The 18,470-nt window shown below is 40.8% G+C and overlaps 1 protein-coding gene across 1 annotated transcript in view; it reads right to left on the bottom strand.

Annotated features, from left to right (window-relative positions):
- The window catches only part of psme4b (proteasome activator subunit 4b), a 37,754-nt gene extending 24,306 nt beyond the window's left edge, over positions 1-13,448 (bottom strand). Inside the window, exons 1-13 of the mRNA XM_053862458.1 lie at positions 12,992-13,448; positions 10,985-11,125; positions 9,027-9,143; positions 7,790-7,834; positions 6,225-6,374; positions 5,596-5,659; positions 4,580-4,654; positions 4,374-4,496; positions 3,018-3,110; positions 2,765-2,943; positions 1,357-1,443; positions 606-792; positions 191-280 (exon numbers count right to left, since the gene is read on the bottom strand). Of these exons, the coding sequence (XP_053718433.1) occupies positions 191-280; positions 606-792; positions 1,357-1,443; positions 2,765-2,943; positions 3,018-3,110; positions 4,374-4,496; positions 4,580-4,654; positions 5,596-5,659; positions 6,225-6,374; positions 7,790-7,834; positions 9,027-9,143; positions 10,985-11,125; positions 12,992-13,176 (1,536 nt within the window). The 5' untranslated portion in view covers positions 13,177-13,448. The remainder of the gene's footprint in view (positions 1-190; positions 281-605; positions 793-1,356; positions 1,444-2,764; positions 2,944-3,017; positions 3,111-4,373; positions 4,497-4,579; positions 4,655-5,595; positions 5,660-6,224; positions 6,375-7,789; positions 7,835-9,026; positions 9,144-10,984; positions 11,126-12,991) is intronic.
- Between the last annotated feature and the right edge of the window lie 5,022 nt (positions 13,449-18,470).

The raw sequence follows: 18,470 nt of genomic DNA on the forward strand, positions 1-18,470 counted from the left end.
GTATGACGGAGATTCCATACACCCAAGGGAAAAGGGGCTTGGATTCACTATCTCACCCTTCCAGTCTCTCGTTCGGGTTTATGACCGCAGGGGAGGTTGTGGATGACTGTACATCAATAATATGAATAAAAGACCTTACGGGACAAGAATATTGACCATGCTGGAAACAGGAAAATTGTGTCAAGAGTACCTCAGTGAGATCAGCATGTTGAGATGGAGCAGATGAACAATCCACCAAAGGCACCAGAGTGGTGAAGGTGGTGATGAACTGGAATGTAATCTAGGAGAGAGACAATTCTTGAAATTGATTTGACATCACCAGGGTTAAATGAACCTGCCACATGTTCAAGCATGTTTTGCTTGAACATTTGCATGACGTACTAGATCTCGATGACATGTTAGATTATAAAGTGTCTGAGACAATGAGTCCAAAACTATCGACTGTAGTTTCATGGCAGATGAAAAGCACTGGTGATTTCAGTTCCATTCAAACACTCTTCATACCACATTTTGGAATACAAGCCATTTCTGTAGGCCGATAAGGAAATAAATGAGCAAGAGCTGCTCAGGTTCCTTCAACACTAATAAAGAGATCCATTATTCACCATGCACTTGCTGAAGTCGTTGGGGTCCACTCCCGGCAGTGAGCCCATGAGCAGTGGAAGCACGTGTTCACGGCCCTCAGGGTAGAGATTGTTCGGGGAGGCCAGGCTGCGTGCCATTCCGATCATGCAGCTGAGGGTTGCGGTGAGGGTGTGAGGTTCAGTGAGCGTCTCCATGGCAGCGTAGGTTCTAATTTAATGACATTAAAGACAAGGCGTTGTGGGGGAAAACGAGAGATATAGCTTGAGTATAGTTTATACACTGAGTGCAACTACACACAACAAAATTCAAAGTCTAGATGTAAGTAAACTTTGCTGAGTTAATTCCAGTGATGGGTGTTGGTTCTGATGTTATTATAACATTGCAGGTGCAAGTAAAATGTAGCAGGAGGCGTTCCCTGAAGGTGAAAAGAGCTCCGAACACTCCGATTCACAACTGCCTACTTCTAGTAACCTCTTGTCTGCAATCGACAAAGTGAAAAGACTATTTTGGGATATGGTGCCCAGTTGCAGATCCCGGTGAAGGGAAATTATATATGTGCTAGAAACTCACAAACACATTGAAAAGGACATTTAAAGGCCAAGAAACGCAGTCAAAAATGACGACAATCTGGCATTAAATTAAATTTGTGTGTCTAGAAATAACACAGATAGTTCCAGTGCAATTAACAAACACAAATAAGAAGAAAAAACAAACAAACACAAGGCAGACTTACAAGGCTCAAGGAAAGAAAAAACCTACATAAGCACTTACTTCTCCAGTACAGGTGGAATCGCAAGTTCTGGAGTGAGGAGGGCCAAGTTCTGAAGAGCATAAGCTGCATCTGTGCTTCCATTTTTACTGCAGGGAATCATACATACACATCACAAACATATCCAGCATGAGGAATGAGAAAACCATCAGGTGAAATGATTTCACCACTGGGTGATACAACGGCTGCAGATGAGATTATTAAATGTGGTTTATCAAAGCTAACCCTGGCTACCCTATATTGAGCGGTTGTGGTCCATTACTGTAAAATCAAAGAAAGTGGAAGCATGGGAAAAGCGTTACTGATTTAGATGCCAGAGGACACACATCCTTCTTCTCTGTACGGCAAAAACATGATTCTGAACTTCCTGTGTTTAGAGGAATTATCCAAGAATACACTGTATTCTTTTGTTTGTTAATTAATTTTTATTGTTTTGTTTTGTTCATTATTGCATGTTGTACCAAAGAACTTTCCTAGTTGGTTGGGAAAAGCCGATTCTGATTCTGGATATTTTCAGCATTGTAAGTGGGGACATTTCTGACCTGTCAAAAACAGTCATGACGAATATCTTAGTGGTGCAGTTTCTACGTTCAATAATCATAGAATCTAAATATTTTGCGACCACCTTTGAAGAAGCTTTATGAAATTTATTTTAACAGTCCATTCCAAATCTAATGAGGGTGCAAAGCTAAAGCTAAATCCCCCCAATAAAATATGTACGAAAAACTACGTAAATCAGCCTGAATTATAATTTCATAATGCCTGTGTGTAGGTTGCGGGTTCGATGCCTGGGTTGGACCACCTTTGTGCATGGAGTTTGTATGTTCTCCCGGTGCGCGCATGGGTTTCCTCCGCGTTCTCCGGTTTCCTCCCACAGCCCAAAGACATGCGCACTAGGTTCATTGGACATCGTAAAAAAAAAAAACGCCCCAGTGTGTGCATGTGTGAGTGAATGGTGTGTCTGTGCCCTGCGATGGACTGCCGACCTGTCCTGGGTGTATTCCTGCCTATCACCCAATGACTGCTGGGATAGGCTCCAGCACTGCCCGCAACAGGACTCAGTGCTAAAAAATGCTCTTGGTATACATACAACAATCCAGTGCCACTGCACTGAAGGAGTGGAGCTTCTCAAATGTGATTTGAGGTTAAAATCTAATTTGCAGTAAAGCCAATATGGTCAGTTCAGAAACTTAAATAAATAAATGTTTGCCCAACTTTAAGTTTTGTATTGGTTTAACACCTGCTGTAAATTGATATGTTGACAAGATGTGACACAATTCGAAATGACTCGTGTGCTGGTGATAGTAAAATTTGGCTATGAAAAAGAGTTGATCTCGTCTAGTACCGCGGAGTTTGGAATGTCAAGTGATAAAAGTTCTTAATATTGTCGCAGTAACAGAGGTGCAGTACCTGAACATGGCCAGCAGGACGGCTCCAGTGAGGCTATGCGTGAACTCCTGCAAGTCAGCATCGGTAAGTCTCTGACATTTAGGAACCAACGTGATCCAGCTGACATCGGCGTGACGCTCTCTGTGTACACGCCGCACGACACTGGCAGGGAGGCGTTGCAGCAGGCGCATCAGTCGCGACTGTGGATGAGCACACATTTGTTTTTACCAGATTATGGAAATAAGTGGCAGCTTGTTTAAAAGAAATGAGCTACCTGCCAGCGGCCATGATTAGAGGGATGGTAGAAGGAGGCAATGCTGTTGAAGAGGCAGGTCAGCTCCTTCTGTGCAGGATTATCTGGCCCACCCTGAACACATCAGAGAAAGGCAATCAATAATCAACTGAAAAAACACGTGCAATGTAAAGTGAAGAGTGACTGGCCGCAACATTATGACCGTGGAGCCTATTTTGCAGTGTCCAGGCTGTAATAAAAGTAGTGTTTGAGTGAGGAGAGCTCATTGATGAGGAACATTTACAGTCACAGGACAGCTACACATTAAGATAAATGTCATCACACACAGTGCAGCACAGTTCTTGACAGCAGCTATGTCCACCATTCTGCTTCGCCAAACAGCTAGCAAGCGTGCATCAGAACAAAAGTATAAAAAGGTGACAAACTGAACTGGTGTCAGAAGACTGCATTAATGCAGGTTGGTGCCTTTACCAAGGATGTGCTTTAGAGATGAATGCGACCGCTATTTTTAATGGCATGCATTCTGACACCTTTCTGTCAGGGTCCTTTTCATTCATTTAAACATTACTAAGATGCAAAGAAATCATGGCCCTGTGTGGCAAAATGTAACCTTGTGACGTCAGGCAGACAGAAGAACATTGATCAGCCCATCTCTATTAGATTAATATGTAATCACAAACACAGAGAGGAGAAGAAAATGTGTTCCAATACCGAAGGGCTGGTTTACTTCTATCTGAACTTGTGCCAATTTGTGTGATTTCTGTGAACACTGGCCAGTTACCGTACATTTATAAATAAGTCACTATACTTGGCATTGATTCACTTTCAGTTCAGTCTATGAATTCCTGTCAAACTGACACTGAACGACGACTTTGTATTTTGACATATTTCACTCATGATACACCGATTAACACAGTATAAAATCTACTGTAGATAATAACAGTATGGTGGACTATATTATATGTAGTATAAGATTTTGAGTTGAACATTTACGGCATATTTACAGTAGGGCTCAGGGTTTACACTACATGTAAACAATGGCGGCACACCACCACGATTTAAATGAGAGCCACCACACTTTTAGAAAAATGATAAGTTAAAGAAGAAGTCCTGCATGATCAATCATATTAAAACATTGAAACAAGGATAACACATAATGCATTCGACTGGATATATGAAGAGACAGACCAGGTGAGGACGGCTACGGATGGAGAGTAGCGCTTTTGCTGACACCAAATGAAGAAATGTCAAAACTATCCTCTGCCTCCTTGTTTTTCTGCCTGATCGCTTTTTTTATTTGTTTGTTTGTTTTGTTGGTTGATGAAAATAAAAACAGAGATATTGACTGGTTTTCATGAAGACCAGTTCTGTGCTTACCAGCATGGCAGTGATCCACAAAACCAAGTGCCCAATGTCATAAGAGTTGGTCAGGTACCGCGGCGACACCATCTGATTGACTCCCACAGGAAGATTCAGACTGCGAAGAATTCTGGTGAAGATCTGCACTCAAGCAAACCGAATAAAGTTTTACTTCTCACATGATTGCTGACATGAATTCACAGAATACAATCTTAATTACTCACTGTGGGAATAAACGGGGTCCAGTCCACGTAACCAATGTTATCGTTGGCGAGTCGAGCAAACAGGTTGACTAGGTGCTGCCAAACCACAAAAGACAAACAACTGTTTTAAAGGCCAAGGCTCAATACCCAGACGTATAGATTGTTATCGTCAGAACTGAATATCAACACTTTATCTGAATAGTCTTTTAAGAGAGAGATGTTTGTTTACAGCCTGCTAAACACCAGAGATACAGAAAACCTATGTTCATGCATAGTGATTTACATAACATTTGCGTCTAAACATTAACCCTTATTTTATTTCCATTTTCTAGATGTAGATTTTGGGGGCTCCCACAATGTCTTTATGACTAAACCAGATTATCAGGTGCAGACCACCATCAGGAGTTCAATCTTGAAGTCAAAATCAAAAGAGCCGCAAATAAAGAACTCCATCCATCCAACTGTCTACATCCAAAACTGACTCTCAGAAAAATATTGTGAAATAAAATGTGAAAGGCACTTTGTCATCTAAAGCAATGTAACTTAATTCACTACTGCTTGGCAGGAACAATGCATTAATATGTGGACAACTTTTTAAGTATCAAAATGATTAGGAACAGAAAACGTTACTTGATGAGAATGGGTATCTGCCCGTTGAGCATTGAAAATAACTGTCTATTCTTTAGCCATAAACGTGTTCCTGAACTGATGCTAGCACAATTTCAAAAGCATATATTCATCTTTAAATGGTGAAAAGCATTTGTGCATGCCTGAATAAGCATCTACATAGCCAGGTGTGTTTAAGTCCACCGCTGTTTATTCACCCATTCAAAATGAATAATGTGTTTTGATAAACAAAGTACTGCTGAATGTGTGTCACTGCGTCTCCATTTCTTACAGCGGATATAGTTTTGTGCATATTTCCAAGGCATGAATTCCCACATCCTATTTACTCAGACATGCTCCAAGAGTAGAGCACATAAAAAGGGTGTGTGTGTGTGTGTGTGTGTGTGTGTGTCTGAGCGTCTTCATCTCACCCCCTCCCAGCTCGGTTGATTTTGCACCGACATCCACAGATTCATTAATTCTTCAAACCACAACCTAGAAGCACATGATAAACAGTGTATCACACATATAACTACAAACACCTGAGGCTGAATTCAAGCTTTCATCCATATCTAATCCCGGCCCACCCCACGTGAATGCTGCCACAGCTAAAGAAATATTACACCATAACATAAAAACAAATGTTAATGAGGGTTTAAAGTAGAAACTACTGATAAACCACTGCTCATTCAATAACAAGAAAACTTTGTTTTACTTTTATTTCATTTGATTATGACATGACCGATGTGCACATTTGGGCAGTCAGGGGAAGTGACTACATATGTAAATATGAATACATTATATTAACACTTCATTTTTCGAGCAGTGCCCATGTTTTTCTATAATGTTATTTCACAGTAGCATACCATGTGTGTATTCTTTTAAATAATATTTTATCCAAAATACTTTCCAGGAGACCTTTCCTCTGAATAACTTTTACTTTACAGCATGGCTATTTTGTTGTGTGGATAATTAAGTCGGCAGTGCCGCCCATTCCGACATGCCATAGATAGCGGGTTGCCTCCTGGACAAACCTGCGGTTCTAAAATAGAGCACTTACTGGAAGCCCTGGCAGTGCTCCTCTGGGGGCATGATGGTTGGCAAAAACAACTCCATGTTGCTGATGGCCTTTTGCATCACCATGTCAAACACGCATAACAGGGGGCGCCATTCATCCAGCATCTCTTTCGTGGAGGAGGCTGGGAAATACCTTTAAAAAGTATTCATGAATTAGGATTCGTTTACGTGGTTGTCTCCTGGTACTCTGGTTTCCTCCCACAGTCCAAAGACATGCTCCCTAGGTTAATTGGACACTCTAAAATTGCCCCTAGGTGTGAATGTGTGTGTGTTTGTTAGGGATGGGCGATAACTTTTAGCACACAATATACCGCTAAAACACAATGTCCACAATGACAAGTCTGCATCTCATGATAAATTCGATAAACACGCGGCTCACGCTGCATTGGACCTGCATACACGAACATGACAAGACTGTGACGGTGGACCGTGCTCTCCAGCTCCGCTGCATTTGACCGCCGACACCGCCGTGTGACAGTTGTGAAGAGCGTGGTGGACTTTGATTCATGATCGTAGTTTTAAACTTGTTTTTAATACAGGGAACCTTTGATAATGACATTGGTCGACTCTGAGTCCCTGGATCCGTGTTTACGTTATTAAATGGAGTGGTCCTCATAGGCTCTCTGACACGGCTGTCTACCTTGGTTCATATCAACACGTGCAGGTCTCCTGCTGCGCTAGCGCCTCGGCGAAACACCCTGGTGAAAATAGTTGGATATTGGACAGAGCTCCGCTCCTGTATTGGCGGTGGCGTCCTCTTCCACGTCCCCATTAGGTTTCACTGATCGTGGACACACTCTCTCAGGCAGCGCTAATGCTACGACCCAGCATCAGTTAGGGACCATCAACAAATTCCAAAACGATCAAAGTATTAGTGAAGTCTTGAATAAGGCAATGCAAAACACAAGAGAATTGTGAAAAGGTCTGACATTTTGTATAATGATTTGGAGAATAGAATATGACTAAATAATCATTTATTCACATTATTTTGAATATTTCTTCAATAGCATCTAAGAAATGTGTCCAGACTGGTCCATAGTTAAAGTCAACTGTTAAGAGACATGAGATACTGCAGACAGACGGCTCAATTTAACCCCTGAATATTGAACATTGAATTTCTCATCTCTGCACTGAGTTAACTATTATATTTAAACATAAGCAAATAATGATGTTGGAGACAAACTCCATTAATAAGTTTCATCATAAAATAGTTTCAAGAGAGACTGCAGTGTGTACAACACATGGAATACAATGAAAATGTATTCATCATGAAATTACAACATTTATCGCGATAACTTTTTTGTCCATATCGCCCATCCCTAGTGTGTGTGCCCTGTGATGGACTGGTGACCTGCCCAGGGTGTATTCCTGCCTCTCGCCCAATGAATGCTAGAATAGGCTCCAGCACTGCCCGCAACCCTGAACAGGACTTAGCGCGAGTTAACAGACGATGTATGCAAAGACCATTAAAGATGACAGAAGGTCGAAGCATTTTGACAATCAGCACACCAGTCAATCTTCAAAGCTAATGTTCTGAGAGAGACTTACAGTCTGCAGCTTTTCACCAAAGCCTTCAAAATGTGGTCCACTGAGCTGGAAACAAGCAAGGACAAGGATCTGGATGGTTTCAGTTGCACAACAAAACATTAAACGGACTGTGTGTCACATTTCTCAATAAATGGCTACTTTTTCCCCTCTGTCACCACATCTGAGCCATAGGATGGAAGGAAAAAAACACCTCTGTCACTTGACATCAAAACTCACTATTCAGCCGGTATGAGAGAAGAGTTACACTGAGCAACATCCTCTGCTTCTCCTTCCCTTTACAGCAGGGCTCTGCGAGTTGATCCCTGAAGGGCCTTGGCGGTGCAGAATTGTCTTCCAACCAATCAAGCACACACAGGTGTCTGAGGACTGTAATCAGTTGATGGTCATTCTGGTGCTGCTTGACAACTGATTGGTTAAACTGTTTGTGCTTGATTGGTTGGAACAAAGAGCTCCTTTGGAGGATCAACTTGAAGACCACTGCCTCAAAGCGACGACGATGTGTGACTCTGTGGTTAGTACTGGATGGTAACTGGGGCCCTATAATGGGGGCTTGTGTGTGACTGGTGGTCTGCCTAAACTGTGTGCGGCCTCTGGTGGAGTGGGACACGGTGTTGGCTGCTTCTCACCAGTTGTAGCTGGTTTGAACTACAGAAGCAGTGAACAGCTTCATCGCTTACAGCTTTTGTACCACTGTGTTTTAATGGATTATGTGACTCATCTGTCCCAGTGAGTAATTGCTTTTATACTAAGGAATGTGTCACGTGAGTGTAAACATGAACAGTACGCCACAGAGGTACAGTTGTAATTACTTAGAGTATAAATGCTGTTGGCAGGAATTTATAACTAGCTTTAAAACTCAAGTGTATTTCATACAGGCTGCAGCAGTTGCATATCCTCAGGGAAAAGGAAGTATTTTCCAAACCAAGAGGTTTAGTTGAGAGCCAAAATACAACACAAACACAATGTCTGCAGCCAAGACTTAGCAATGATACATGTCAGAGTTCTTTCACTCAGGTTCTGTTCATTATTATTTCCACAACCTCTTTCTCTGGCTCTCAGGCAATAAGAAGAAATAGAGCAATACGTCTGTCATGTGTTGATCTAGTTATAAAATTTGGTTTTGTTTTGATCACAATGTCCTGATTTGCTCTCTCAGTCGTCATCAAGGCAATTCAAATTTAGGTGAAAGAAAAATATTGACCTTAGATACATAAAATCAATCACAAAAAACGCATACTTGGGAAACCAGATGAGGCCAAGGTGCTCAGTTTTGGAGTAGGCCACTCTCTCGTACAGGTCATAAAGTGGTCGCCAAGGTAACTCGATGTCCTTCCTAGATAGAAGTTCCTTCTTCCTGTTTAAAGAACAAAGCAATTAATGCTAAAAAATACAAATACAATACTATTCTATAGTGCTAATACTTTTGTTGTCTTCTTATTCTTCCACTTTTACATTTTCAACTTTAAATTTGAATGTGGCTTTGAATGACAGAGCCGCAGCTTTACTCTGCTTCAGACATCTTGACAAACTTCAACATTACTTTCTTTTTCTCCATTATGTTGTCGTTTGGCAAATTACAACTCCGCCAAAGTGCATTAGAGGAAACCCTACTAAAAGCTCTTGGGAGTGAGAAGGCACAATTTCCATCACCTCAGAGCCTCTGCTATGCCTTCTCGCTCATTTATCTAACAGCTATGGAACATAGTCTTCGGGGGGATTTGAAAAATGAAGAGACGAGGAGACAATCAGGGGGCAAAGACGGTGAAATGTGATGGATGAGATGAAAAATACAATGGAGACCCAACGTGTGATGCTGAGAGTGGAATTCATTTCTCAGCTGCAAGGCTGAAGACTTAATACATAGTTTGCTCAAATATTTTTTTATTTCCATCTGGTGGAAAACATTCAGACAATTGACAACTAAATTATGACATTGTTTTGTGATGGATGTGAGAATCACTGAAAACAACCAGGAGGCACAATGATAGTGATGAATCGCGTCTCTTGCAGCGGTAGTGACAGATACACATAAGAGAAGAGGTAAATAAGGATTGAAACATAAAAATTAGGTACTTGCTAGCGAACCAGTATGTTGGAAGGTAGACAAATTATTCATTGTAAATGTTGACAAATAGAGAATGTTGAACGTAAAACACACATTAGTTAAGGAGGGCACGTGAATATACGTGCAAGAAGTACATGATCTCATATCTCTCAGTCACTCGGACACGGGTTAATGACAGTGGTTATTACAAATAATGTACACAGTTATGACGACAATGAGTAGCACACTTACATGGAATGTCTTTTGAGCAGACACGTCTCTTAGGTACACGCAAATGGGACTCAAGTTTTTCTTTATGTGGCATTACATTTAAAACCCAGCGGAGAAAAACATGAGGCATTTCATTGTCTCTCTTAATGTACGGCTCTTCAGATCGTTGAGTGAATTGAGAGACTTGGCAGATGTGTTAACTATGCTAACAGTCAAATGCCTCTCAGCTCAGTCAAAGAAAGTTTAAGCTCTCAAAAGCTGAACTCCAGTCTCTGGTGGATGACAGATTTCCTGACTGTATCTTGAAGCTACCTCACAAAAGTGAACCAATTTCAGCAACTGTATCCTTGAATAAGCTTCATCTCATCTCTTCGTGAAGTCTAAACACATATCAAGTATTTGTTCATTTACACGGCAATGTTATAATGAAATATATATTTACAAATATACTCAACATAAACATGATTCTGCCCCAAAGAACTCATGTGACATGTATTTGTATTATGTCTTTTGAGATAGGACTTTTAAACTACTAGAACAATTAATAAGGTTTGAGTTATACTGTCTTTCTGGCTCAAGTCACGGAGCTCTCCTTCCTTGGCATCATGTGACGTTAGTGGCTGTGTTGTTTACCAACTGCCACGTTCTGATCTCATTACAATGAAAGGTATTAAAGGAAGAAAAACAACTGAACATAGGTCACAGTGAACTTCTTAGTTGAACACCAAGTAAGACTTTCATATGCAATTCACTTATTACAAGTCCTAAATAAACACTAAACTGCATACGTGCAGGACGTACTGTCCTGTACCTCCTCAACATTCTCATCACTGATGGTTCAGAGTTTCACTTCAGAGAAAACACATAGTATTCTGTGGCTGCCTTGAGTGAAACAACTTTGTCACTTGCGTCACACTCACTTGAGAAGCTGAATGAGGAGCCGGGCGTAGGTTAACATCATGTCGGGCTCCAGGTCTGGTAGTGTGACCAACTCGTAGAGCAGCTTGATGAAGAGAATGTGGTCATCTTTGCTGAATCGTCGGCCGTAGACCTTCAGAAAACTGCCATTCAGGGTAAAACAGAGTGCATCGGTGAGCAAGGGTTGAGTAACATTAGCACTGACCTGTCTTTTGCCAGCACAATCAGGACTACATTTCACTAAATTTAAACACTTGATCGCTTGCTTATAAATAGGCAATACAGTCAATAAAGTGAGGTTTTTTAAGATATTACCTCATTATGTCATTATAAATCTTAAAATCGGTGTCTGGCTCCTCAATGGATGTGTAAGGGAGGACTTTTGAGGACCTTTCACAAATCTGAATAAATCAGAAACATCAAGCAGCAGAATTATAACAGTCAACAGCAGACGACTGATCAAATCTATCAAAAATAATACAGGTTCTTCTCTGCGATTTGAGTAGAACGGCAGACACCTCGCTGAAGAACCTGTCTCAACCTCTCTGTGAAAGATTCGCGTCACTGACGTAGTCGCTCTGTCACAGGCAGATACACAGCACAAGAAGCGTAAAGGGGAGAGCTTGCGTCAGAGCCTGAAATCACATCACACACTACAGACAACTTATTTGAATTTCAATCGCCATCCAGATGAAGAGCGCAAATGAAAGATGTGTCACAAATGTTGCTCACATGCGGCACACATTTGCACCTCACCCAATTATTTTCAGTGCAATTTTTCATTCAAAACTTCACCAAGCCGGCTACCCGCTGACTAAAAGCAGATCCTTGTTTGCGCTGGAAACATTCATCAGACGAATGTCGACACGAGCTCCTCTGACCTTGCCTGAGCTGCCACGTGGGAGGCTTCAACATGAGTAGTATTCGAGCTAAATCTCCAGAGATCGTAACATTTCTTTCATATTAGAGTTCTTTTGGGTAACAACAGGAGGGTTTAACATGGTACATACTTAGCTATGACCATTGGACTGTATGGCATGACGAGGAATGCCCAAGCAGATGTATTCATAATATTTCCATTGTTTGAACAGACTCATTCTTGTAGAAATGATTCTAATATTGCAAAGCACTATAACAGTGAACGCAGCAAGCAGGCTGGGTTCATATGTACATTTTGAATTCCTTTTGAGGGTATCATCCACTGATATGCTGCTGTGGAGATCAAAACATTGGGAAGGGTCTCACCATTGTTTGGCCATTGAACATGCTGAAAAGATGAGGGAAAACTGGTATTCAAATGAGTTTCTCACTCCAGAAATGAAAACCACTTGGGAGCTACACTCCCTGGACACTAACCACACTGTCATTTTAAGTTGATGCAGCGCATTGTTTCCCACCTAATGACAGCTTTTTGCAATGGACAAGGTACAGATGTACAGTAGTACTGAGTCAGAACTTCCCCTTTGTTTCGTTGTTTGCCACCACCACAGACATCTGTCAACCAAGCTTAATGGATTTCTGTTGAGCTCATCCTCTTGATTCCCACTTTGTTCTGGAGCCATTTATCATTCCTAGTATTCAAGGTCTACTCTTGGAATACATGAACAAATTTGAGTCATTGGTTTGCCATAATCACAACATCTGACTTGGAAATACACAAGAAATGATTATTCATGTACGTTTGATGTGGCCATCCAAACTTCACTGAACACAGGAATGACGACGTTACATAACACATTGCATTAGCGGAAAAGTAATTCGCTTTAAATTGACAGGTAAAAGTAAGGTGTTGGACACATAACTAGCAAGCTAACTTCTACACACCTATGTTTTTGTATTTACTAGATGGTCATAATGTAATGCCACTATATTGACAGATTTTGATATAAAAAAAAACCCCACTTTTAATGCTGTACGTGAGAAGGGTGTGGGACACATTAAATACGAACATCATGCAGTGACGTCACGCACATATATTACTTGGGGTTGTGTGTACGTTATGGACTTACGAGAAGAGTTTCCGCGACCAAAAAGCAACTCCAGGCCAAAGCTCCCGCAGGAGGACTGCTCTGGACAGGTTGGCCTTGATTTCTGCCAAAAGTTCAGTAGCCTCCTGGTCCAGACAGTCCGAGTACGGCAACAGAGAGTTGTACACTATCTCCTTTTGTGGGAGGAATGTCGGCACGTGGCTCATTCCGGCATCCACTTTTTATATTCCACTCAGATATACAACGAAAAATACACTCCCTCTCTCATGGAAAAGGTCCGTCCGCAACTCTGAGGAGGGAGTTTCTTGGGAGAGATGATTGAGAAGAAAGTGTGTCACGCTAATTGAGCTGCTCAAAGCCGCGCGCAGTTCCGCTCTGACCTGTGCTGCTACGTCACCGCGCAAGGTGAACGGCACAGTCCGGGGATCGACGGTGCCAGCAGCTGATCGGTTCTGTGTGCGCACTGTGCGGGACCCGATGAGAGGAAAAATGTATTTTTCACTGTCACTGTCATGAAATGACTGGGTGCTTATCTGGTCTGTAGCTCTCGGAGACGCCCCATGCGTGTCTTCGAGGAGATAATCTGCAATATTAGGATCATCTGATAACTGGATTAATGCCTGTTCTACTGACCCACTGTAGCTGCGACCAGGATCAACGCTGCTCCGTCTAAGCACAACCACCTTCTCCTTCCATCTCACTCATCATTAAGATGGAAATGGTTTAAACCGTTTTAAAACGACATAGAGTCAAGTATCATAACATTGACAGTGGAAACAGTTCAGATGCTACTATCCTGGCACCAACAAAAATGAGGGGAAAAATACATATATATTACAATACCTTGAAATCTTATTTCACGAGTACAGATGTGTAATGTTCGCTGAATCGAATGTGCTTAAAAAAAAATCAATAAAAGATGAGTCAGCGGTACAAGTAAGAAGAACAGCTTTGCTGTCGGGAATTGTTGAGTATAAGTCATACAATGAAACAGAATTGACATCATTATTAATGTTCACAAAGTGAGACATTAAATCATACTATAAAAGGAGACTCAATGGTTTTCAAGCAATGAATAGAAAATCATAAATAAGACAAAATAAAAACTAAGTATCTATGCTGAAAAAGAAATCTGTCTCTAGTACTTCCTGCTCATGTGACTCAGATCCTTTCCTGTTTCTGCACTCTCATGACACCTTTGGCCCCACCACGACCATTCTTGTGTTAGCGCACCCTCCCTTCCTCGTAAAGCCTTTTACTTTAAGTCCCTATAATTCTCTGTCCGCCACTTGCCTGCAGCACTATAGCAGTGAGTCTTCCAGATAATTCCATCCACCTCTAAGTTGTCTGGTCAGGAGACTATGAATTAGGGCCATTTCTGCAGCTGCAACTTAGGTGCTACTTTAAGCATCTTGATTGTATTAAGTGTCCAGTGTTACAATCCCGTCTCGTTCTGATCCAGTCTCCCATAATCAGGGTGCAGGATCTGATTTGTTTTTGCTGCAGTCAAACTACAAGGGTAGTCTAACCACAGAGAGCAGAAGAAGCTGCAGCATTTTAGACCAAAATTAGCAGACCATCATAGCAGAGTGAACAATGATGAAAAATCTATATTTAGAATATCTGCAAAGCCTTGTTAAGGTCTTCAACCTTGGCTGTGAAAAGGTTTGAAGCACATTTCTCATTTTAAATTAAGTTTAAATTCATCATGAACTCGTGGGTGCTGCAGTTTCATTTATTAACCAGTGAATCAGAATGTTGAAATGATTCATTAATCTCTGCTACATAATATAGTTTAGTCTTTTGGATGAAATCTAATAACATGAGTAAAATGTTAGGCACAAGCCACAGTACTCTGTGGATGAATGCTTGAACCCTTGGCTCTCTGGCTATCCAGAACTAGAATCTGTGTCTTTCCTAGTTCTGCCAATAAAACAAAGTAATTTGTAAAGACACAAATTCAGAACTAAAAGCTATTTGGACAGTGATATAGTCTGATTTAGGCCATTTTCGCCACGTTCTGGCAACTTTCCATTGTTTTCTAACCAATAACAGTAAGCTTAAGAGTCATACGTTTATAAATCATAAAGGTACTGCACATTATGCGTTGGAATAAAAACACCCTTTTTAATCAATAGAGCACCTAAGAATAACAAACGTCACCAATAACCAACTTCCATCTTTCACCTAGAAAATACTGGGAACTCTGTCTCAATATTTAGTCCTTCAACACAGGAGAGGATGGAGTTTATATTTGGTGCCACCACCGTTTCAATGCCAAAGCTGGCCGGTTATCAAACAATCTCCACTCTCTCTGTGCTATTTATATCTAGTCTGTTCGCCACAAACCTTTTTACTTTGGAGTTGACTGGGTCTCGGAATGCTGACTGCAGCTGGTTGTGTTATTGATGCTGGAACTTTTTTTTCATGAGGCGTGGGAGACTTTTTTCTTGAAAACAATGTCTGTTGCAGCATATTTGAAAAGGTTGGCGGAAGGTATAGTAATTTGTGCTGATACTGAACAGATCTGACGCATACACAAGTGTTTCCAAGTACAGATACATTTGCATGACAATGATAGTAGAAGTGGATCATCAGGCGCAGTAATGAATCCAAACTTTGTATTGTAAACCAAGGTAAGACAGCAGAGGTGACTGTTCATGATTAAAATCAATGCGGGTCACGACTGAAAGATAGAAGCAGCCAAAATGTACTTCCCTAGGTTGATGGCTGGTTCCATTTCTAAACACCTTAGATCAAAGCTTTAATTGCTGACTGAATGAACAGGATTGCAATCAGCTAAAATGAGTCTTCTCTGCAAGACATGACATCATGAAGAGACACAGAGTAGAGCGCTGCTGCAGCTGCAGTCATGAATTCAACGCCAGGGACACCAACTCGGAGGGACACGTAGGACATGTGGGAAATATCGTCCATCCTTTAACCCAGAAATGTTTCTTTGCTTTGACCATTGCTCACATGACCTGACCTCATGGGTAAGAGATGGGACTCATACTCAAAGGGGCCAAAATTTGTGGCCCAAACAACATTCCTACTCATCTATAATAGTCCACTTTTGATCTCCTAACTCTAGTCTGCATGGATGTCAGCATGATTAGTGAAGGTGATCAAGTTTTTGGTGCTTCACTTTTCTAATGTTGAACCAGCAGAGCAAACATTTCAATCGCTACAAAGGAACCGACAAAAGACACTTTTTTACCACTCACAAGAAAGCCTCATCAAACTATTCAATCACCAACACCATTGTTCATAAATGACACTTCAACATTGACAGTTTCCAGTTTTTCTTGCCACCTGGTTCCACTACTGATCTTTGACAATGCACTTCTATTACTTTCAGTCAGCGCTTTTATGTCAAGGAGTCATTGTTGAGATAATAACTGGGGTAACCTTCTGTCAACACACTTCCACGCCCTGAGCTTGCAATCACAAACTGGTTTGGAATTTTCGCTACATGATTCGATGTGACGCACCAGACATATCAGACATGATCAGTTTTTGAATGGAAGGCTTGCCAAGGACAACTTTTGGGCTCAGCTTTTAATTCACAAACTAATTTTCTGCAGCTTATTACCTTATAACTGATTGATCTCAACAAAGTGAGGAAAAAGGATGAGTTCAGAAATCCCAGAAAATCTCACCAGTTTGACTGTGACAGAGATTATTTCAGCGATTTAATGTCGACTAAGCAGGGCTAATTGTGTCTTGTACACTAGTCAAAAACTCCCACTGCAGATCAGCTCAATAAATATTGATCTGCCATTTTATTTAAAGTAATTAAACACTTTTTATAATAAAATTATCATTGTCACAACGTGGCTTTCATCACCAACCATTACTAATCCTCAACAATTCAATGTGTTTTTGATAATAGTATAGGTCATCATATTAACACACGAGCCAAGGTAAGATCAACAGGGATCCCTTCAGAAACATGTACCACCACCTTCGTCTATGAAGTCGCACTATTTTCTGGGGGGATAATCTCATTATCCAAGTATAATTAGATTATGTTAAATGGCTCATAAAGTGTTCTTGTTTTCATTCCAAACATACACAAATATTCCGTTTATAAATGGGGGGGGGGGTCGACCTGCTGGCCACTCATAATGTCGCGTTGTAATACTGCCCCCTTCCGGTTAGGAATATAAAGGCATGTTAAGAAAATCCAAACTCCAAATCCAATTCCTTTTTTACCGTAATAGAATAAAGTGTAATTGCACATCCACTCATTTTGTTTTTCTAATTTCAGGTAAATTGATGCACTTTAAGTCTCTTCTGTTACAGACAAAATCAATGTTAACAAAGTTGTTCTTTTTGGGAAGTTGATATATATTACTTTCTTTTTTTTCTTTTCTTAAAGGTTAACAAGGATACAATGTTATGTAGAGGTGCACTTATAATAATTTTATAGACAAATTATATTTGTCTATAATTTTTTTTTTTTTTTTTTACAGAGGCGGCAGAGAGTTGGGGAGCGCAAAACATTTACTCCATCCTGGGAGGGGTGCAACAGAAAGTAATTGAGAAGCACCGGGGTAGCAGTCAGATTTTTGATCAAAGAATCCAAACTGGACCTCTTTTAGTTAACCTGTGTTACTCGACTAACTCAAATATATGCAAATTTTCTGTTCTAATTCTGAAAAAAAAAACCCTCACTGGCTAAAACACAGATTGATACCTTCAAGGGACGGTATTAAACAGGTGGTGATGAAATAAGAAAATATACTTTCGGGTCTTTAGTGAGCCGTAATGATTAAACCTCTTGAATATTTTTTTTCGGTTCCCTCCCACTTGCCATCAGCCTGCTTCATTTACTTTGCAAAGCTTTCTTCTAATAGTCCTGTTAAACCTCTGCCATGGGTAATTTGTTCAGTCTTTATGAGCTGAGAAGAATTGAAGGGAAGGAAAAAAGGTACCGCTCTCTTGTTCTAATTACCCAAGCACATTTATAGAAGTTTAAAATTGCATGCCGCAGCAGCAGAACAGGGTTCTGAGGAAAAAATGATTGGAGGCTGACTATGACTGTGCGATATTTGAAATCAAAAGATGTTCTTGCTCTTTGATTGTGAAAGTCTTCACTTATCAATTGTTTACTAAAGAACTATAACTGTTCTATTTGATGTCACGCTGGTTGTCAAGTGACAAAGTTTGTAAAAATAAACCTTGGCTGTTATACACATTTATGAGGTGTGAAGAAAACCATGTTGATGGACAAGTGACCAGAATGAATGAGTGAACAGACCGTAACTGCCCTGACCGTAACACACAATGCGGGACAACTGTCCACTAACATGAGTCAGAGTGTAAAGCAGCAGCACCTATACTCAGCAGATGAATGAAGCTTTTTGCATCTGCGGCAGTTAAAAAGTGTTTGGAATATGTTTGGATATTCATTTTCATCGCATTCCTCCAGGGTTGGAGGATAACTTTGGGACAATTGGGACAGGGCACAAGATGGGGAGCTTTACAAGTCAAT

Source organism: Synchiropus splendidus, chromosome 1 (assembly GCF_027744825.2).
Source record: "Synchiropus splendidus isolate RoL2022-P1 chromosome 1, RoL_Sspl_1.0, whole genome shotgun sequence".
Classification (NCBI taxonomy): Eukaryota; Metazoa; Chordata; class Actinopteri; order Syngnathiformes; family Callionymidae; genus Synchiropus; species Synchiropus splendidus.